The sequence below is a fragment of the Saccopteryx bilineata genome, chromosome 6 (assembly GCF_036850765.1).
Source record: "Saccopteryx bilineata isolate mSacBil1 chromosome 6, mSacBil1_pri_phased_curated, whole genome shotgun sequence".
NCBI classification, from domain to species: domain Eukaryota; kingdom Metazoa; phylum Chordata; class Mammalia; order Chiroptera; family Emballonuridae; genus Saccopteryx; species Saccopteryx bilineata.
The window spans coordinates 101,280,295-101,303,208 of NC_089495.1; the positions used below are offsets into that span (position 1 = coordinate 101,280,295).

The 22,914-nt window shown below is 38.4% G+C and overlaps 1 protein-coding gene across 5 annotated transcripts in view; it reads left to right on the forward strand.

The window, feature by feature from the left end:
• The window catches only part of DGKH (diacylglycerol kinase eta), a 236,050-nt gene that overhangs the window by 132,941 nt on the left and 80,195 nt on the right, over positions 1-22,914 (forward strand). For all 5 annotated transcript variants that reach the window (XM_066234070.1, XM_066234074.1, XM_066234073.1 and 2 more), the window contains 6 exons: positions 7,983-8,087; positions 8,349-8,481; positions 16,133-16,239; positions 16,884-17,009; positions 20,372-20,474; positions 21,590-21,749. In XM_066234070.1, coding sequence (XP_066090167.1) covers positions 7,983-8,087; positions 8,349-8,481; positions 16,133-16,239; positions 16,884-17,009; positions 20,372-20,474; positions 21,590-21,749 — 734 coding nt within the window. The remainder of the gene's footprint in view (positions 1-7,982; positions 8,088-8,348; positions 8,482-16,132; positions 16,240-16,883; positions 17,010-20,371; positions 20,475-21,589; positions 21,750-22,914) is intronic.

Sequence of the window (22,914 nt, forward strand, 5' to 3'; positions counted from 1 at the left end):
TGCTGAAAAGGGAGGTGTGGAGCCTTATTGGCAGATGAGATCTGCCTTTACCAATAGGAAAGGTGGATGCTCCTGCTACCCTTCCTGGTTGACAACCAGGGGTGTGCATCAGAGTCACCTGTGCAGCTTTGCCATACTACAGATTACATCTGAAATAATCCATGCCTTCACCCCAAATGAGATTTTGATTCACTTAGTCTGGTATTGAGCATGATTGGATATATTTTGAAACAAAAATATTGGCTGATTCACATGTAGCACATAATTGAGCACCTGTCCCCTGTTCACTCTTGAAATGTGGGTGTAAGTATCTCTGCTCTCAAAATAATCACTTAAGAGGCATGACTACATTGTAGCTTGGCACTTTTAAGTTGTCAAAGTGATTTATTTCATTTCAGAAAGGAAGAATGAAAAAAGAGCAACATGCATAATTTAAGAGTTGGATATAAGTTTTATGAGGAAGGCTGGAAGAGGTAAATTAAGACTGAGCAGTTGGCAACTACAGTTACAGCAAACCTAGTATTGAAGATACATGGGATTATATCTGATTCAGCTTTTAACAAAAGTCAGTGGCCCTGGCTGGTTGGCTCAGTGGTAGAGCATTGGCCTGGCGTGTGGATGTCCTGGGTTTAACTCCTAGTCAGGGAGAGTTATGAGCATCAGATTCCAGCAGCAGCTATTAAACTTGAATAGCTTAGGGATGATACAAAACAAAAACAAAAGTCAAGTTACACCCCCTAAGTTATAATACATAAGATAAGAAAATATTGTTGTAGCACAAGTAAACTTTCTGTTTGTCCTGCTTTCCTAGAAAGGCTGCTTACTGCATGTGAATTTTTATTTTGTTCCTGAAAGTTCAGGATTAGTCTCTAAAGAGACAACAGTAATTACTGCAGTAGGGCCATTGTGATCAGTTTGTTGTAAAGAACTTTAGATTAGATATAAGAATTGCCTAACAGAAAAAGTTGTTGGACATTTAAAATTACCAGAGAAGTTTGCTGAGTTTCCTTCATTACAGAATCACAAATCTGAGTTAAAATGGGGAACCATTTAGGCCCTGGATGGTTGGCTCAGTGATAGACATCGGCCCAGCATGTGGAAATCCCGGGTTCAATTCCCAGCCAGGGCACACAGGAGAAGCGCCCATCTGCTTCTCCACCCCTCCCCCTCTCCTTTCTTTCTCTCTGTCTCTCTTCCCCTCCCACAGCCAAGACTCCATTGGAGCAAATGTTGGCCCAGGCGCTGAGGATGGCTCCGTGGCCTCTGCCTCAGGCACTGGAATGGCTCTGGTTGTAATGGAGCCACACTCCAGATGGGCAGAGCATCGCCCCCTGGTTGGCATGCTGGGTGGATCCCGGTCGTGCGCATACAGGAGTCTGTCTGTCTGCCTCCCGCTTCTCACTTCGGAAAAATCCCCCCCCCCCAAAATGGGGAAGCAGGGAACCATTTATCTTGAATAGTTTAGGGATCATACTTGCTGTAATCTGATGCTCATAACTTTGGAAAGCCTTTTTTGCCCTCTTACATTTCTGCCTTTGATAAGGTTAGAAACATGCCAGTGAGGCGGAGAGGGGGCATTTTATTCCCCTAATTTGTTTGTTGATATTTTCCTAATGTCTTCTAAGAAGTGGGTCATTATCATTGTTCCTGTTTTGGTGGTTTGCTAGTCAGTGACTGTTGGCAAAATTCCTTTGTTTCTGACTTAAGCTCTGTTACTTTTGTCTGTGGACCACACTTACACACAAAAAATATGTTTATTACAGAAGAAATCTATAAACATACAAGGGTGGGCAAAAGTAGGTTTGCAGTTGTAATGCACATAAATACTACAATAATAAGTAATACAATTCCATACATAGGTGATACATAAAAACAAGACTAAGAGACATGGACAAGAGTGTGGTGGTTAGGGGGAGGGAGGGGGGGAGAGGGAGGAGGGGAGGGGCACTAAGAAAACCAGATAGAAGGTGACAGAGGACAATTTGACTTTGGGTGACGGGTATGCAACATAATTGAATGACAAGATAACCTGGAGATGTTTTCTTTGAACATATATACCCTGATTTATTAATGTCACCCCATTAAAATTAATAAAAATTTATTTAAAAAAATAAGTAATACAAGAGCCTGACCAGGTGGTGGTACAGTGGATAGAGCATCGGACTGGGATGCGGAAGGACCCAGGTTCGAGACCCCGAGGTCGCCAGCTTGAGCGATGGCTCATGTGGTTTGAGCAAAGCTCACCAGCTTGGACCCAAGGTCGCTGGCTCCAGCAAGGGGTTACTCTGTCTGCTGAAGGACCGTGGTCAAGGCACATATGAGAAAGCAATCAATGAACAACTAAGAAGTCACAACGAAAAACTAATAATTGATGCTTCTCATCTCTCTCCATTCCTGTCTGTCTGTCCCTGTCTATCTCTGCCTCTGTAAAAATAAATAAATAAATAAAAATTAGTGTTTAAAAAAATAAGTAATACAAGAATAAACCTTCATGTATTCACAACTGTAAACCTGAGTTTGCACAAATAAGTACTATAAGCAGTATAATAATAAACTCATGTACTCACAACTGTAAATCTACTTTTGCCCACCTCTGTACTTAATTTCCATCGCTGCTAAGAATTGTGATATTAACACTTCCTGAGCTTTAGCTTTGTAACAAACGCTGCTGAATTCTTTACTTGTGTTGTCTTGCTAATTGACACCACTGTGCAGAGCACTGAGTTACTACTGTCTCCCCGTTAGGGATGCAAGGCTGAGAGCTCAGAGAGCCCAGGAAACAGTCCACAGCCACACACATAAGGAAGGATGCCGCTGGCATTCAGTCCGGGTCAGTCTGACTCCAGAGTCTGTGCTCTGAAACACTGCTGCGCATTAGTGGTTTCCAATTGGGAATTTGCAGATTAGCAATTCCCTGTAATTCACTTCTGCAGAAACTGCACTCATTTCTCAAGTTCTAACAATGTTATGGGGAACAATAAAAATATCTTTAGAGTACTCTTTTTTTTTTTCTTTAGAGTACTCTTTACTGAACTTGGTCAGTTGGAAGTTTTTTAAAAAACAGTAGCTGTGTCTCACCTTTATATGTTCTGAGTTAATTAGTAGAGAGTGTGACCTGGACATTGGGATTTTTTTTTTCTTAAGTGAGAAGAAGAGAGGCAGAGAGAGACTCCCACATGTGCCCGACCAGGATCCACCTGGCATGCCTTCGATGGGGCAATGTTCTGCTCATCTAGGGCCATTGCTCCATTGCTTGGCAACTGAGCTATTTTATTTAGCACCTGAGGCGAGGTTATGGAGCCACTTCAACACCCAGGGCCAACTTACTCCAACCAAGCCATGGCTGTGGGAGAAGAGAGAGAGAGAGAGAGAGAGAGAGAGAGAGAGAGAAAAGGAAGAGGAAGAGGGGTGGAGAAGCAGATGGTAGCTTCTCCTGTGTGCCCTGTCTGGGATTCAAACCTGGGACTTTCACATGCTGGGCTAATAATGCTCTACCACTGGGCCAACTGGCTGGACATTGGCATTTTTAAAAATCTCCCAGATGATTCTAATGTGCAGCGGAGTTTGAGAATTTCTGCTTTGGAACAATGCAAAATTTTGAATTCTAAATTTCTGTTCTTCTGTTAGTGAAAATTAATGTTTTTATTATAGAAGTACTACATATCATATTTACTTTAGAAACTACAGACCAACCAATAAAAGAAATAGGGGAGGCTGAGGGGCTGGGGTGTGTGTGGAAGAATTGAGCAAAAAGGAAAAACTTGTGGACATGGACAGCAATGTGGTGATTGTGAGGGGAGTGGGTAGGGGGAAGTGGAGGAGGGTATAGGGTTAAGTGGTGATGGACAGAGACTTGAGTGGGGGTTGTGCACACACAATACATCTTACAGATGATGTGTTGTGGAACTGTGCACCTGAAACCCGTACAATTTTGTTAACCAATGGCACCCCAATAAAGTCAATAAAAAGGAATTTTAAAAAATTAGAATTAAAATTATCTGTAATTCCATCACTGAGCAAGAACTGGCATCTATTTTGCTGTGTCTCTTTCTCCTGTGAATGTTTGTGTATTTCAAGTCCTAACTATAATGTTACTCTTCTATAGATTTTTTTTTTTTACAGAGAGAATCAGAGAGAGGGATAAACAAGGACAGACAGACAGGAATGGAGAGATGAGAAGCATCAATCATTAGTTTTTCGTTGCACGTTGCAACACCTTAATTGTTCATTGATTGCTTTCTCATACATGCCTTGACCGCCGGCCTTCAGCAGACCAAGTAACCCCTTGCTCAAGCCAGCGAGCTTGGGCTCAAGCTGGTGAGCTTTTTGCTCAAACTAGATGAGCCCATGCTCAAGCTGGCAACCTCGGGATCTCGAACCTGGGTTTTCCGCATCCCAGTCTGATGCTCTATCCACTGCGCCACCGCCCAGTCAGGCCTATTCTATAGATTTTATATATTTAATGCCATATCGCTTGCCTTAGATCTCCCTTATATAGTCAAGTACTTCACCAGACTGAGAAATTCTTGTTCTTAGGCACATACATTAGTATTGTTGATTAATCCTTATAGGCCAGTAACTCTCAAAGTGTACTATAACTCTGTTAATGGAGAGTTTGTATGTTATTTGAGGTAGCATTTAGGAAATGAACTGATTAAATGTCTCTTTTGTACCCTGACTTCTACAGCACTTTTTCAGACAACCTTGGTTTGGTTCCTTGCCTTCCTTCTAGAATCTAGACTATTAAGGGAAAGCCCATATGGTTTGGAAACCGCCCCCCTGGGCTCTGGCATGTGGTCCACACTGAGTAAATGCTGGGGTGTGTGACAGACAAATGTGTTCTGGGATCTGGGGTGGTGGTGGTGCTTATAGCTTGAAAAAACTACTGAAGTAAATTCAGATGTGTCTGAAAAATTTGTTTGGGAATGGTGGAATAGTAATAAGAGAGGATAAGAGTAGGGTTGAAATGAGGAAAGGGGCTAAGGGACACTATAGGATAGGTAAGCTTCAGATTCTTCAAGAAATGTAAAAGGTCTTTTAGTTCCAGAAGAATCCTGGCCTTGGCCCCCAGCAGGCTCAGGCAGTCTTCCGGGGAAGAGCTCCTTTCCTGCATCTCCTCTATCCTTCTGTCTCTCCACCCTACTCGTTGTCAGGATAAAAAAGGCTGAGTCAGATATACTTTCAGAGTAAGAGCCAAAAAATGTCGGGCGTGTGCTGCTCCCAAATATTTTTCTAATAAAGATTTGGATGAGAAACCAGTGTAGAGTGAGTGATGGGGTTCAGTTAGGATACAACCAGAGCCTGTCAGCTGAGAACTGTCATCCCCTTTCCTATCAAGGTTGGGAATGGGGGGGGAATGTAAATAACGATGGGGAGGGGACCCAGAGTGTTGGAGGATAATGAGGGATTACCTTACAGGTGACGGGGCCCATCTGGGCGACGGTAGAGGTTTGCTAGGAGCTTGTCTTCAGTCACACGTCAGCTCTGGCCTGAGCTTGTCTTCAGGCACACGTCAGCTCTGGCCTGAGCTTGTCTTCAGGCACACGACAGCTCTGGTCTGCGCAGAGGTACTTTGGTGCTGCAGCCCCCAGAGCCAGACACCTCTGCACTGCATGATTTAGAAAGGATTTTCTTTTTCACACCCACTTCTTTTAGTATAACTGATAATCAGTAGATTTATTAAATCAAAATTATAATTTCTTTTGGCTCCTAAAAACTTAATTTTAAAAAAATTTGTTATCTTGTTTATGATTGTCCATTTTAAACAAATTTTTATTAAAAAGGAGAAATTGCTGGTATTTTACCTCCTCGGTGCATAAGATACATGCATGATTCGTACTGCGGAAGTCCTTCAGAATTGAGGCATTAAATAGTTCTAGAAGTGACAAGAAAAATGAGAAGATACTTCTCTATCCTTCTTTCTCCATTTTTATTAAATTCACAATGACTTTTAAAGAATGTAAAGGCATTAAAGATAGTTAAAACCTCAGATATCCTGCTTTACATAGAATTGAACAAAAACAAAATTAAAGAATAAAATAGCCATCCTGGTTTATTTATCTGAATATTGTATATTCACTATAACATCATAATGAAAGACAGGGAACCTTTATAGTTACATTATATAGTAAAGTAAGTAAATAAGATGCTGGAGGTGATAATTTATTCAGGTAAATATCAGATATGTTCTGTCCAGTGAAACTGAGATTTCGAGAGTGCCGTGTTCGTTGCCAGAGACAGGAGTGTATTATGATTGTATTTCTCTGCTGCTTTTGATGAGCTGCCCCAGAAAAACATTTGAAGCAATAAAGCATCCATTTGGCTCCTAAGTAATAAGGGAATTATTGCTCTTTGCATTAACTATTTATTCAAGAAGAGAAGTGACCAATTGCTAATAAGCTTTATCCAAAGAGGGTAGTGGAACACAGAGGAAAATGCAAAGGGAGGTTCTGTTTATTCTCATATGCAGTTACCCGGTGCGCAGAGCTGGGGTTGGTGCCGCCGTTCCATGTGACTCTGGCCAGCTGTATGTAAGTGGGGTGCCCGCCAGATATATTAAAGGACTCTGGTTTAAGGAAGGATTGTGTAGCCTACACTAATGACAGATGAGAGGAGGCAGTGACTGGTGAGTAGCTAAGATTGGGCTGATCTCTCTAGTTTTAAACAATGGACTTATTTTCTAAGTTGCACAGTAGTGATTGAGACTTAGTCGTTGAGACTCAGTAGTGTATTCCTTTTGGGAAGGGTTCCTTTTTTTTATTTTTAAGGATGATTGTTGCTTTTTCATTACTTGGGAAATCTGCTTTATGATGCAATATGTAGATTATCACTTGATCAAATGATTTTTAACCTGAGGAAATTTATTTGCCATATAGATAAATACATAATTTGTTATTTGGAAATGGTTTCCGGGTAGGAATGTAACATTTTGTTCCCCTTTCACAAGTGTAAATGGTGCCTTATATGCAATAAATGCTTAGGATTTAGCAACTTGAAGATTACAACCAGAATATTGTTTTCACACATAAATAGGGGTTTTTTCAAATCATTTCCGAATCCTACTTTGAATCACTTTTGGTGCTATCACAGCATGATGTTTTCATTTAACTTGCTTTAAGATTCTTAATATAATTAATTTGCTTTCTTTAATGACGTGAAAAAAATGAAAGTCACGATTACTTTTTTCCTTAAAGCCAATTAAACAAGTTTTATGCTAATTCTTCTTCCCTGCTCTCACTAAAAAGTAATGCAGTGGAGTTCTACACAATGGGGAAAATCCTTAATAGAAATCATATTGAAACAGTCGATGGAAATATGTAAGCCCAACCTTATTTAATAACAGAATATTTTTGATACCACTGTAAGCCGATTATAAAACAATGTAATAGTGCATTCCTTTGGTTTTCAGTTTTAAAAAAATCCATATCAATAGCTGTGTATTAATTCTAAGCTTACCATGAATTATTTTGAAGTATCTTTAAGATCATTTTCACCCCTGGATGGCTACCTCAGTTGGTTAGAGCGTTGTCCTGAGACACAAAGGTTGTGGGTTTGATATCCAGTCAGGGCACATACAGGAACAGATTGATATTTCTGTCTCTCTATCTCCCCCTTCCTCTCTCTAAAAAAATCAGTCAATAAATTTAAAATATTAAACACAATCAGTTTTTAAGATGTATCTTATGAAATTAGAATACATTGTTAATGTAGGTTCATAACCTGTGGTAAAGGGCTGAAAAAGCCTGATACATGTACAGTAGTGAGATCAAAGTCAAGAAAAGTTTCCTTAGAATTTTTATTTCATGGACCACATTGCCGCATACTCAGAGCTAAACTCGTTTACTTCCCAGAGACTCTTACGTTCTTCATCAAGGGAAATAAGGATTCAGAAATCAGAAATGGAAACACCTTCTAAGATGGAAGGTTTTGCAATAACCTATGTTACTGGTTATTAACACTCATAGTTGAATTACCCCTTTCAGATAATCACTCCATTCAGAAGACTAATGCTCTGTGCTGAGAACAGAAAGGAGATGGAGGATTGGATCAGCTCACTGAAGTCTGTACAGACCAGAGAACCTTACGAGGTACAGTAGCAACCCTTCTGTTGTCTCACGTTCTCAGACAGTGTTAATTCAAGAGCTAATTCAATATTCTGCAAAAATAAGTATATGCGTAGATTCATTCAGCAGCTTGTTTAAACCTGATCTTGCATTGGTTGTAAAGCAAAGTGTTTTAGTTTTTAAAACAGGGACTTGAAATTTTAATCATAACTGTATATATTCCACATGTTAAGTGTCTACAGTTTTGTTTTGTTTGGCAAACCTGCGCTAACGTCTCATTGCTAGGTGGCCCAGTTCAACGTGGAACATTTCTCAGGGATGCATAACTGGTACGCCTGCTCCCACGCCCGACCCACTTTCTGTAACGTGTGCCGAGAGAGTCTCTCTGGAGTCACCTCCCACGGCCTGTCCTGCGAAGGTACTGTCGCGTCCAGCACGAGGTCTCCCTCATCAGTGATCCTGCCACCCCTGGTATCTCTGAGTCGTGAGCAGAGGAGAGCCCCAGTGAAGCGTTTCCCTGGGTGGGAGCAGTAGCCAGGACAGTGCGGGAGCAGTGTTTAGTTTTATGGGGCTGAGAATGCAGCTCTGCACACACAGGGGCGTCTTGGGAGATACTTTGGCTCAGGAAAAGATAATATAAAGTTGTTTGAAAGGAAGTATAAATCAAAATGTAGCATTTCACTCCTGAGGAACTAGTAACGATTTTAAAAAATTCTTATAAAAAAGAAGTTGAGTAAAAAATTCTTTAGACTTTGTATGGCATTCCATTTTTCTTGTATCCTTTTCCTGTTCTGATTGATGATAGAGACCAGAACATTCTGTGAGGATGGAATATACTCTTCGGCAGGATTTCTGATTATTACTTACATTGCATTGTTTTAAACGGTATATTCTTCTATTTCATTTGTTTAATTTAATCTGATGCCATCCTTTTAATTTCCTGAAAGCTTTTAAAAACAAGGCCTATGCTGTTGTTTTCATTACAGGGTTTGTGGATTATTTTTAAATTAAGAGCAGTGACCACTTAAAGGAACTATATGAATAATTTCCAAGAGAGAACTCCTAACATCTTCAGATTTCTTTAATTTCATACTTCAGCTATCACATCGTTGTGTGCTACTTCTTAAACTATCTCTAATGCTAGCTTTTTTTCTAATACAAAAAATTCTTAAGTAATTTTGAATATAAGTTAATTATAATGAAATAGTAACAATAGAAATAAAGTCACAGTTTTGATTCCTCTTAAATGATAAGGTCTGAGATGTGTTATTGAGTCAACTATTTAGTATCCAGCATGGTGGGAAAGAACAGAGGTCTGCACTTAAACCCTCTGGTGCCAGTTTCACTTCCAACATCTCACACTGTGAACAGGGGAAATAGTGTAACTCTTTCAGACTTTTATTTCCTCATCTGTAAAATGGGGATAATAGTCATTTACATCTCCTAAACCGACCGTAGAAATTAAATGAGAGAATACATAACACTAAAACTACTTTTCTGGTCAAGTAAATGATACACATTTTAACTGCTCTGTAAGAAATTTATCAAGTAAAAAATTACAGATTGCATCATGGCCTGATGCATTAAAATTTATATAAGTGAACATTTGGAGGAGGCATTAAACTTTTTTTTTAGATTTAAAGAATGATTGCAAGCAAAGATATAATTGGTCTTTATGACTTGAATAATCTAAAAAAGTTTCTATAGCTTTGAGGAACTCAGGTCAAGTCTGTGATATTATGTGTATTATTTTAAAGATCTTTCTACTATTACCTTCTAGTCCAGCGGTTCTCAACCTGTGGGTCATGACCCCGGCGGGGGTCAAATGACCAAAACACAGGGGTCGCCAAAAGCCTTCGGAAAAATACATAAAAATATGTATTGAGAACCTCTGTTCTAGTCTCTCATCCAAAAAAAAAAATGGTAAAAATGATATCAAGTATGAGATACTCTGGTACCCTCCTGATTTGAGAGTTAGGCATTGTTGAATATATTTTTATAGACATTCAGATTGATAGCAGGATGACTGAATATTTTTCTAAGCATTTTTAAAGAAAAGTGAAATTTACATCAACTAGTGAGAATAAGAAACTTTAAATCCTTAAATAAATTTGTTGTCATGTTATTCTGTTAATAATGAAGTCTTCCTGACTTTTTTAAAAAGTCTTAATTATTATATTTTTAAGTTATATTTTTAGAGGAATATATGGTGGTATTCATTTTCTCTGCTGATAAAAAGTTTAAACCTCCAGCATTTTGCCCATGAATATTTTTAGAATTGTAGCTGAGGTTTCAAAAATCCCAAGGGTTTTATGAATTTATAAAAAAGTTGCCTTTTTATTTTATGAGAATGTAGTTAGTTAGGATATTTTTATTGTAATCAAAGTTAAACTTTAGAACTCCCTCCCCCCCAAGAAATTCAAATAAACTACTTGCTTAATAAAACTAAAACTACAGGATATAAGAGTTTTAAAAGTTATGACAGAGATGCAAATACAAGAAACATTTGTTTAACAGTGACATTGAGTAGCTTTGTGTTGGAATGGAACCCAGCTTCTGCTGTGGGAAGCCATACTTAATCTTTCTGTTCTTGTTTTTCAGAAAAAAAAAAAAAGGCTGTAGTGATTTGTCTTCTAGGTTTGTGTTGAATAAAAACTAAAATTACTACTTGAAAACCTTGCATATATAAAATATATGAATGAAAAATAGAAGACAGAAGACATTTCATAAATAATGCCCTAAATCCCTGGTCAGCAAACTGCAGCTAGCGAGCCACATGCAGCTCTTTGGCCCCTTGAGTGTGGCTCTTCCACAAAATACCATGTGCAGGTGCTACCTCAATAAGGAATGTACCTACCTATATAGTTTAAGTTTAAAAAATTTGGCTCTCAAAAGAAATTTCAATTGTTGTACTGTTGATATTTGGCTCTGTTGACTGAATTTGCCGACCACTGCAAATCAGTTGAGAATTCTAAGTATAATTTCAGAGCATAATTATTCTTTATAGTTATGTAAACAGCAATTTAACCAAAGGTAAATGGTGATTTTTTAAAATAGTATCAAATACATCAACTTATGAATTTTTATTTTAACTGTGGTTGAACACATACAGTGTAGTAAAGGCTGAGTAGATATTGCAATAAAAAATCATAATTTTGTTACATGTCAACTTATTTTATAAGTCTTGGAGGTTTAAAATAAGGCATTACCAGTCAGAGAAAAGTGCTTTATTTCAGAATAACTCGTTAGGAAAATTTCATTGTTACCTAATAATTAAGGTGCCTATTAATCATTTCCATTTCTTAGTGACCATAAGTAAATCTGTTTTGTATTGTTACTATTATTATTTTATATTATTAAGCAACTTAGCAATTCTCGAGAATCATTCCATGAAGCACTTTATTACAAGTTTGTGATTTTTATTTTATTTTATTTTTTTGTTTTTCATTGATTTGAGAGAGAGAAAAAAGGAGGGAGGAAGGGAGAAAGAGAGAGGGAGAAAGAGAGAAAGAGAAAAGCATCAACTTGTTTCACTTAGTTGTTCCATTTAGTTGTGTCTTCATTGATGCCCTGCTGGGGAGTCAAACCCATGACCTCTGGTGTGCCAGGTCAAAGCTTTATTCACTCAGCCACCTGGCCAGAGTGTGATTTTTTATTTTTAATGTGCTGTTTGATTTTTTAATAGCAAAATTTTCAAAAGCCATAAAATTACACCGTTACCCTCTTTTACTTTCTCCTTTGCCTCTTAGAAAGCAGTTATTGGCCATTAATGTCAAATACTTACTTGTACTTTTAAAGCAGCCCTGGGGACTATGTTGCAGATAAAACTAAAACTAGGGCCATACTTTTGAGCAATTTCATAACAGATGAAAAGGCCTAGAGACACTAAACCTAGTTTTAAAACAGTCATTTGTATTGGAGCAAAATGCTGAAATGGTTGTTCTTTTTCTTTGTTTTAAGTGAGAGGAAGGGGGGTAGAAAGTCAGGCTCCTGTGTTTGCCTGACTGGGATCCACCCGGCAACCCCCCTCTGGGGCTGATGCTTGAATCAACTGAACTATCCTTGGTGCCTGGGGCTGATGTTGAAACCAGTCGAGCCACTGGCTGCAAGAGAGGAAGAGAAGCAGATGGTGCTTCTCCTGTGTGCTCTGATGGGAATCGAACCTGGAATGTCCACATGCCAGGCCAATACTCTATCCACTCTCCCAACCAGTCAGGGCTTGAAATAGTTTTTCAAACTAAGCTTACTTCCTATAGTGTTCTTTTTTATATTACTCTTTATCATCAATGAAATTCAGTTGAATAATGGTTGTATTCTATGTAATGTCTATGGTCTACTCACAAAGTCATTTATCATAAAATTAGCATGATTTCTAAGAAGAATTGGTCATTGTATACAAAAGAGCATGTAAATGAAACATTCCTAGTGTTTATAGACAAGGAAAAAAACCAGCTAAGTTTAAGCGACTATTTATACATTGGCTATTTATGATACCTAAAGTATTTGAACATCTGAATATAGAAATTTTTGTTATTTTACCTGATTCTTTTTTTTCATGATACATTAAATTTGGTTTGTTGTAAAAGAATGGTGTGTAACCCATCGTTTCTAGTTTTTTTGTTTGTTTGTTTGTTTGTTTGTTTCTGAAGCTGGAAACGGGGAGAGACAGTCAGACAGACTCCTGCATGCGCCCGACTGGGATCCACCTGGCACGCCCACCAGGGGCGCTGCTCTGCCCACCAGGAGGTGTCGCTCTGCCACGACCAGAGCCACTCTAGTGCCTGGGGCAGAGGCCAAGGAGCCATCCCCAGCGCCTGGGCCATCTTTGCTCCAATGGAGCCTTGGCTGCGGGAGGGGAAGAGAGAGACAGAGAGGAAGGGGGGGGTGGAGAAGCAAATGGGCGCTTCTCCTATGTGCCCTGGCCGGGAATCGAACCAGGGTCCCCCGCACACCAGGCTGACGCTCTACCACTGAGCCAACTGGCCAGGGCCGTTTCTAGTTTAATAGCTTACTGTTAGAAATTCAAACTCATGGAAAGGAGCCACCTTACATTTAGAATTTAGCACATTACCTTGTTATATTTTCACTGAAGTGATTTTATTTTAAAATATTTATCAGAAAAGTCATAAACATGTATCACATCAGTATCCACTAACACTTGGATAGTTTGTGTCCTTAGAAGGATGGGTTTAGTAGTAGTCAAGTTCTGATTTTCATAAGCAAAGCTTAATTTTTCAAATAACTTGTGGTTTACTTGTGTTTCCTACTTATGCTGCTTCTTCCTGGTTGTTTCCTCTTCTCTTTCTTTTTTGATTCAATATTTGTATATATGCAAATGATTACCAGAATAAGTCCAGTTACCATCATCAGACATAGAGAAATTTGTTTGCTTGTGATGAGAACATTTAAGATTTATTGTCTTAGCAACTTTCAGATGTATAACACAGTTTTATTAGCAATAGTCTTCATGCTGTACACTCCATCCCCAGGACGTACTTATTTCATACAGACTGGCAGTTTGTACCTTTTGATCCCCTTCACCCATATTGCCCCCCCAACTCCCACCTCTAACAACCACCAGTCTGTTCTATGAGCTTGGTTGTTGTTTTCTTGTATTACACACACACACACACACACACACACACACACTTACCTCTCACATTTTTTTTACCCATCAATGAACACAGGTTGTTTTCATATCTTGGCTGCTGTAAATAATGCTGCAGTGAACATGGAAGTGCAGACATCTTTTTGAGTTAGTATTTTCATTTTCTTTATATAAGTACTGAGAAGTGAGACGGCTGTAACATATGGTAGTTCTATTTTTACCATTTTGAGGAACCTCCATACTCTTTTTCACAGTGGCTGCACCAATCTGCATTCCTGTCAACAGTGCACAAGGGTTCCTTTTTTTCCACATCCTTACTAACACTTGTAAATGTTTTATCTTTTTACCAATAGCTGTTCTGGCAGGTGTGAGGTGATATTTCATTGTGATTTTATTTTGCATTTTCCTCCTGATGAGTGATGTTGAGAAACTTTTCATGCTCTTGTTGGCCATCTGTGTGTGTTAACATGGAAAAATGTCATTTAGCAGATCCTCTGCCCATTTTTTTTAAATTAGATTGCTTGTCTTCTTGCTATTTTGTTTTATGAATTCTTTATATATTGTGTATATTAACCTTTTATCAAATACATGATTCGCATTTACTCTTTCCCATTTAGTAGGCTGCTTTTTCCATTCCGTTGATGGTTTCCTTTGCTGTGCAGAAGCTTTATCATTTGATGTGATCCCTTCTGAAGCTATGACCTATCTTGTCTTCTTATAGTTTTGTAGTTTTAGGTCTTGCGTTTAAGTCTTTAATCCAGTTTGAGTTCATTTTTATACATGGTATAAGATAGTCATCCAGTTTTATTATTTTGCATGTAGCTGTTAAGTTTTCCCAACACTATTTATTGAAGAGACTGTCATTTTCTCATTGTATATATTCTTGGTTACTTTGCCGTAAATTAATTGACCATATGTGTGTAGGTTTATTTTGGGGCTCTCTATTCTGTTCCATTGATTGGTATGTCTATTTTTACACTAGTACAACACTGTTTTGATTACTACAGCTTTGTAATATACAGAGTGGGGCAAAAGTAGATTTATGGTTGTGAGTACACGAAAAACAATTTTTTCTTGTATTATTACTTATTAGTTTTGTATTATTTTACATACAGACAGCTGTAAACCTACTTTGTCTCACAGTATAGTTTGAAATCGGGGAGCGTGATGCCTTTTTTATTCTTTCTCAAGATTGTTGTGGCTGTTCAGGGCCTTTCATGGTTTCATTTCAATGTTGGAATTGTTCATTCTAGTTCTTGAAAAATGCCTTTGTAATTTTGATAGGGATTACATTAATCTATAGATTACTTTGGACATTTTTCCCCTCCCTCCCTCCTTTCCTTCCTTCCTTCTTTCCTTCCTACTTTCCTTCCTCCCTTTTATTCTCCCCTTCCTTTCTTTCCTCTTTTGTCCTTTTTTGCTCAATCCAGTATGGACATTTTAACAATATTAATTCTTCCAATCCATGAGCACAAAATATGTTTTCATTTATTTGTGTCTTATTTACTTTCTTTCATTGATGTTGTATAGTTTTCAGTGTCTCTTACTTATTTTTTTATAGACTTCTTTATGGTACTTTGGCTGGGGAGAATTAGTGATGTGTTTAGTGGGAACATCACTTCATCATTTCTTTCCTCTACATCAGCAGTTCTCAACCTGTGGGTCGCGACCCCGGTGGGGTCGCCTAAAGCCATCGGAAAATACATAATGCATATCAGGTATTTACATTCCGAATCATAACTGTAGCAAAATTACAGTTATGAAGTAGCCACCAAAATTATTTTCTGGTTTGGGGTCGCCGCAACATGAGGAACTGTATTGCGAGGTCATGGCATTAGAAAGGTTGAGAACCACTGTTCTACATTATCATGTAGTCTTCTCAACAGAATACTTTCAGAGGACAGTGCCATCTTTCTGACCCTTGTCATCCTATTTTCCATGATGCCTGGGTAGTTTCTTCACATACTTGCAGTTTAAAACCCCTTTGTATTATCTTGATCTTTATTTTAATGGTTATTTTCATACTTTTTATCTTAAGAATCAGAATTGTACAGTTTACTGGATTTTTTGACAAATTAAACACATTTATGTAATTAGCACTCAGATTAAGAATTGGGGCATAAGTAGCACTCATGTCTTACTAAATATTATTCAGTTCTATAGGTGTGTGTTGTTTCCTTTCTCCTGAAGAACTAATTCTTTTGTATTTATTTCCTTTCTGTTTTTCTTTTATGACTAAATGGAATCTAAATAGCATTCGTGGCTTAATAAAAGTGCTTCATAAATACATAGTCATATTTGCTTTATAGAATATCATTACTATTACTAAAGCATAATTTAAACTTTTTAAAATAGTTTTTCTTCTACCCCTTGCTTTTTTAAAATTTCATGTTGTGATTTTCTTTAATTGTTGGTGTAAAAGTACACTCTCATTTGGAAATTGTTTCCTCTGTTTTTTCAGTATGTAAATTCAAGGCTCACAAGAGGTGTGCAGTGAGGGCAACAAACAACTGCAAATGGACGACACTGGCCTCCGTCGGGAAGGACATCATAGAGGACGAAGATGGAGTAAGCCCTGTTCTGTCTCTGACCCCTCCCCAGTATCTCTTCTCTCTTCTTTTCTGCCCAGTAGAAATTAATGCAGAGTTAAGTGGGAGTGTTTTCCATTAGTATTAAATGGAAGAATTTGTTGACTTACGTGTGTTTATTTTCAATTAGATCTTCGATGGTTTCCTTCAGTTCTTAGATTTTTAAAGAGAGATGTAAATAGGGCTTAGGAGTGGTGCTGGGCTGGTGTTGCAGACCCTTACCTGACAAACTCAGATATTTTTTAAGGTTGAACTCGGCTGTTTACTCAGACCCTTACTCCTCAGACTTTAGAGCCTCCTCTTTACAGTGCCCCCACCTTAAAATCTTGCCTCCACACACCTTGCATACAAATATCTGATAGCGCTTTGTGATTACTGAGATAACGCCTTTTACATGCCCATCTCCTCAACTAGACTCCAAATCCCGAAGGCCAGGGGTTTAGTCCTGTTTATCTTTGGACCTGGATAGTGCTTGGGGCAAAGTACCTGCTCAGTGATGTGGGGTAAAAGAATGATACAGATCATTGATTTCAAAGGGTAAGAAGTAATTGTGTATCTTTCCTAGTCTGAGAATGGTGTCCCCTACAGTCTTTGTTTTGACAGTCCTTTATTCCTGCTGCGCAGGTGGCTATGCCTCACCAGTGGTTAGAGGGAAACTTGCCCGTGAGTGCCAAATGTGCTGTCTGTGACAAAACGTGTGGCAGTGTTCTCCGTCTACAGGACTGGAAATGCCTTTGGTGCAAAACAATGGTGAGAGTCCTTTTTCATCAGCTTCTTTTCCTGCCGTTTGCATGTGTGTGACTGAGAGGCAAGGAGTTAATGGCGTAGCAGGGCCTTGTGGCGTATCTACCCATGGGAATGCTCATCTTTTCAAGGGATATGCCTTCTAGTCTGGCTACTCTTTCAAATATCCTTTTTTGTAATACTTATTCTTGTTATATATTTTCTTTGTCTAAAGACCTCGCTGACGGTTTTACTGTTTTTCATTATGTTTTAGTCACACTCAGTGGTTTGCTATGTTCAGGCCTGTTTTATTATCTGTTGCATATAGAAAGACACCAAATTTTGATTGACATATGAAATGTAATTTGATACAATCCTCTGTTTGTTCTTTGACAGAATGTCCAGTTCAGTAGGCCATGGGCTGAACTTGGCATTTAAGTAAAATATTTTAAAACTTCCTTGCATGTGCAATGAAGAGGAAAGACGCACAGCCAACATAAGGGGGCAGCAGTGGGAAGTTTGTGTGTGCTGGACTGAGTGAGGCGGGAGCCTCCGCCCTGAGTGTAGGCTGTGAAAGCAGGCGCTGCAGGGGAACACAGGCCACTCAGAGGGCTGCGTGGGGGCTGGAGAATAACGGCGAGGAGGGGTAGCCGTGAGTGCTTGCTCGTCTTCGCACTGGGGGATGCTGTCCAACTACGACACTGATTGTCTTGCTTTGGGGCTGATTTGTTTATCTTGTTTTGAGCCTTGCAAATCAGCTCCCATGTCTGCCCTCGCCCCGCCAAAGTAGAAAAAACCATTGTTTTTAATAAATATGGTGCAAATCAGCGAATGTAAGAGATGTGAGTGTGATGTGTTGATTTTATAATGAGATTGATTCCATAGGCCACAGAGGAAAACAAGTCTTGTATTTTAGTCAGGCCTAATAGGTAATCTGTGTTTCTTTTTCATTTCTAAATCAAACATGTTTCTCATTGCCCTCATGCTTTTTTTTTTGTATTTTTTTCGGAAGCTGAAAACGGGGAGAGATAGACAGACTCCCGCATGCGCCTGAACGGGATCCACCCGGCACGCCCACCAGGGGCAATGCTCTGCCCCTCCGGGGCGTTGCTCTGCCGCGACCAGAGCCACTCTAGCGCCTGGGGCAGAGGCCAAGGAGCCATCCCCAGCGCCCGGGCCATCTTTGCTCCAATGGAGCCTCAGCTGTGGGAGGGGAAGAGAGAGACAGAGAGGAAGGAGGGGGGAGGTGGAGAAGCAAATGGGCGCTTCTCTTATGTGCCCTGGCCGGGAATCAAACCCGGGTCCCCCACACGCCAGGCCGACGCTCCTCATGCTTTTGTTATTTCTTAATTAGTTGCCTCTTTTGTTAGCCATAGGTGTTACTTTTTTATTTCTCTTGTCCCATTTAATATAATATAGACTATACTAAAACAGACTCCCTCTCTTTGGAGTTTTGGTGCAACCCCAGCTTCTAAGACCTTCTTTTGCCGTTTCTTATTTTAAAGGAGTGCTCCCTAAACAAAATTTAAAATTTTCATCCCACCTAAGATTTCTTTTTTGGGGGGACAACCAGTAATATATACACCTTCTGCTATTTGTATTAGTCCACACTCACTGAAGTCTAATTCTCTTCTTCAAGAACTTCAGCTGTTTTATTCTAACTTTTTAAAAAGAAAGATCACATGTGCTGAAGTATTTTTAAAGAGCATAAATTGTCTTTACCTGTAGTGTATAGGTTTCTACTTGTATTTAGTCAGTAGGTTTTAAACTCGACTAACTTTATGAGACTGAGGACTTAGGACCTTTAAACTTTAATAACTTTAACAGTAGGAATAAATAAGGTTTTTAATTTGCTCACTCTACTCACCCCCACCTTGGAAAGATTTCACTGATCATATTATTGCAGATCATAGAAGAGGGCATTCCAGAATGTCTTGCCTCTTTTTTCCTGGCAAACTTCAGCACCCCCTTGTTTTGAGATCATCCCTGCCCCACCCCCTCGCTTAGACGGGTGGGTTTCTGACCCACTGTTGCCTTTGCTGTACCCCTCGTCATCTGGACTTCCTGTACACTCGCATTTATCTGCTTGTGTTTTATCTTGCCTTTAAAATATGAGTTTCTCCGAGATCAGATGAGATCGGGCGCGTTCAGGGTGGTATGGTCGTAGACTAAAATATGAGTTTCTAACACCAGAATATTTAATGTCTAAACATAGTCATCTAGTTAAAAACCAAACCAGCCCTAAGGGGTCACATCCTAATTTTTCCAGCTATTGTCCATCCTTAGGACATAAGTTTTATATTTTCTGTAAAAATAGTGAATGTACAATTTTATCTTCCACTTTTGTCATTGAGCATTGTTACGCTTTTTAGTTTTGCTCTATTTTTATTTATTTTTATTTTTGAAACTCTCAGTGCATGCTTGTTTTTCTAAAATTTATCTGGATTGTAAATTATGATAACTCATATTAGGAAATGGTCTAATAAAATTAGGTCCTCAGCAGGATAAGAATTACTATTAAATTTCAGTTATTTTCCAAGAAGTTTAGATAAATACATGTTTAATTAAAATGCCAATTTTCTAAAGGACTAATGAAATAACGCCATGTCAAGTAAGTGTGTTATGAAGTGTCTGCTTTTCCTGGTGAGAACATTTAAAGGCTCAGGAGCTGAGTACAAGTATTCTCAGTTGCCTGGATCCTGCTTAGTAAGTAAGCTAGTCTTGTGGTTTTTGTTCTAGGTAGTATCTTATGTGACTTTGAAACTTTGTTTCTACATTTATTGAGTGTTTGTTATGTACATCAGTTTCCAAGATGAATATATAATAATAGGACCTTTTCCTTTTCCTTATAAGTCCAGAGGTCTAGCTGAAAAAATAGGGCTGGCTATACTTGTAACTATAATAACATGAAAATGTAATAAATAAGAGGTGTGGGTAAAAAGTTATAGGATCATTACAGAAAAAGTGGACATATTTATTTTCATTAAGTTCTATGGGAATTTTATAAGGTAGATGTCATCAGTTTTTTAAAAGGACAGTGATATTGACACATACTGGTGAGCTGCTTCTCTCCTTCCTCCGTCCTGTTCCTCTCTCTGTCCTTCCCTTCCTCTGCACTCTTTTATTTCCCTCTCCTTGCCTTCACGAGCATTTATTGATGACTTGCCTGAGACAGTCATGAAAGTAAGTTATACAAAATCAAATTCCCATTTCTAAAATGATTAGCCCATTCTTTAGAAGCATAAATATTGTGTCATGAAATTTATGAATTACTGAACAATTTTGTGACATAGTTGATCCTCAAATGATCAGCTTCTTAGAAATAATTTGTGTTGATTAAATATCGATTTGTTTTTATGATTCCCAAAAGTTTATTTGTTTATTATTAGGTGCACACTGCCTGCAAAGACTTATACCATCCTATATGTCCTCTTGGCCAATGCAAAGTGTCCATCATACCTCCAATTGCACTGAACAGCACTGACTCAGATGGTAAGTAGCAGCAGTGTGAGTACGTGTATTCCTGGCTATTGACAGTACATACATCTATTTTCCTAGAATAACTATAATTCTAACTGGTTATTCTTACTAGTTTTTATATACAGTACTAGTTCTGTTTAAATTGCTGAGCAGTACATTTAATTTTTAAAAGAACATTTTAAAATTAAAATTTAACATAGCTGTTAATACATTGGTGAAATTTCTGTATGTAATACTTTTAGATTTTACATTTCAGCAAATAAAATAAGATTATTCTGTACTGAAATGTAATCTGAAAGGGTTAATTTTTCATGTTTTTCCCTCCATAATTGAAACTGCCCATTAGCATATCTCTTATTTAGAAATATGTTTTCTTATCATTTCATTGCAGGAATTTATATTACTGTAAGTTGCAGTACTTATATTACTATAAGTTTATTCACTTTTTCCAGAAGCTTAGAACTTAGTTGTAACTACAGAGGAACCTGTTTGCAACATTAATTTTGAATTGCCAAATGAATAACTTTCTTCTAAGCAAACCCTATTATGAAAGGCTTCTACCATATACTATTAATATTTTGCATTTATAAAGTGCATTATGATTTTCAAAATTTTTAATGAATTATGCTAATAGATTTTATAGATATAAAATATAAGCCTCAATACATGTGGGTTTTTTTAAACCTGTGCTATTAAAAGTCCTCCCTCTATAAGTCCTGATAGGTCGAGATTCTTTTCTTTATTATAAATTTAAAATATTTGCTCAGGCCTCATCAAGGAGCAGTAACAATATTGTATTATACTGAATACAAACACAGACTGTGATTGGCTTTTCTTATATTTAAGTGTTAAGTTAGGTCATGTATCTCAAATTACCTATGATTAATATTTTTACCCGTTTTTGTTATGATTTTTTATTATAGAGCACATTTTTTAAAATAACATTCTTAGTATGTAAATTATAAGCCTATCTCCATTGCGGGGGGGGGGGGGGGGGCTACTTCATAACTTACTGTTAAAGGAATAACCGTTGTTCTTTAGTTTTATAAATCTCTCCTTTCCTCTGAACTTCTTTTAACCTTCAGGTGTTAAGCTGTGCGTACTGATCCTGTCTTCTTTTCTTGCAGGTTTCTGTCGAGCCACGTTCTCCTTCTGTGTTAGTCCTCTGTTGGTTTTCGTCAATTCTAAAAGTGGAGATAATCAGGGTGTCAAGTTCCTTCGGCGATTTAAACAATTACTAAATCCGGCTCAGGTGTTTGACTTAATGAATGGAGGGCCTTATTTAGGGTAATTGATTATTGCTAAATCTCTTTCAAATGAAATGTAGCTCTGAGCACGAAATATGTCTGGCTTTTCAGTTTATGAACGTTGTAGGTTCATCTAGACATCTCTGTGTTGATCTTCCTACTCCTCCTTTTTTAAAAAGTTGTAATTGTAAATTTAAACTATCTTTTTAATATAGAAAGTGTTTTAGGGCCCTGGCCAGTTTGCTCAGTGAGCATTGGCCCAGCATGTGGATGTCCTGGGTTCAATTCCTGGTCAGGGCACACAGGAGAAGCGCCCATCTGCTTCTCCACCCCTCCCCCTCTCCTTCTTCTCTCTCTCTCTCTATCCCCCCTCCCCTCCTGCAGCCATGGCTCAATTACAGTGAGTTGGCCCTGGGTGCTGAGGATGGTTCCATGCCTCTACCTCAGGTGCTAAAGAAGAGCTTGGTTGCTGAGCAACAGAGCAATGCCCCAGTTGGGCAGAGCATTGCCCCCTAGTGGGCTTACCAGGTGGATCCTGGTCAGGGCGCATGCAAGAGTCTGTCTCTCTGCCTCCCCTTCTCTCGCTGAATTAAAAAAAAAAGTGTTTTAGACTATATCTTATATCAAATAAGCACTCATAGTATGCTTAGCTCTGAGAGGTAAATGTGTAAATACAGAAATTCAGAATAGCTTTGGAAAATGCTTTGCGTGTAAGGCTGTTATTGATTTATATATAACACAAAAAAAGCACAGTACCAAAGCACAGATACTATTATGGGGTTTCTAGGTCAGTGCCTCAAGGGTTTCAGACATACTTCATACAAATGGCAAAGAAACACTTTTGTTGGTTGATTGTTTCAGCTTTCTGGAATGTCATTTACCATAAAATCTGAAAAAAATTAAAATAATATTTTCAGAAAGGAAAAAATGCCTTGAGGCACTTTGAATACTTTTATAGTGTATGTAGATGGTTTTTGTTGGAGAGGTGACATTGTGTCATTTGAAGCAGAGCCCAGCAATCTCTATATGATTTACTTAGTGCCAGCTCAGCTTTCCCTAGGTGTCACCGCCACCTTAACACATGCACATAAAAATAGAAATGGACTTTTAGACACCAGGGCTTGAAAAGGCCTTTTATGTTTTATAATTTAACACTTTTCTGTCTTCTGTATTTCTCTCTTCATTCTCTTTTGTGCCTCTGTTGA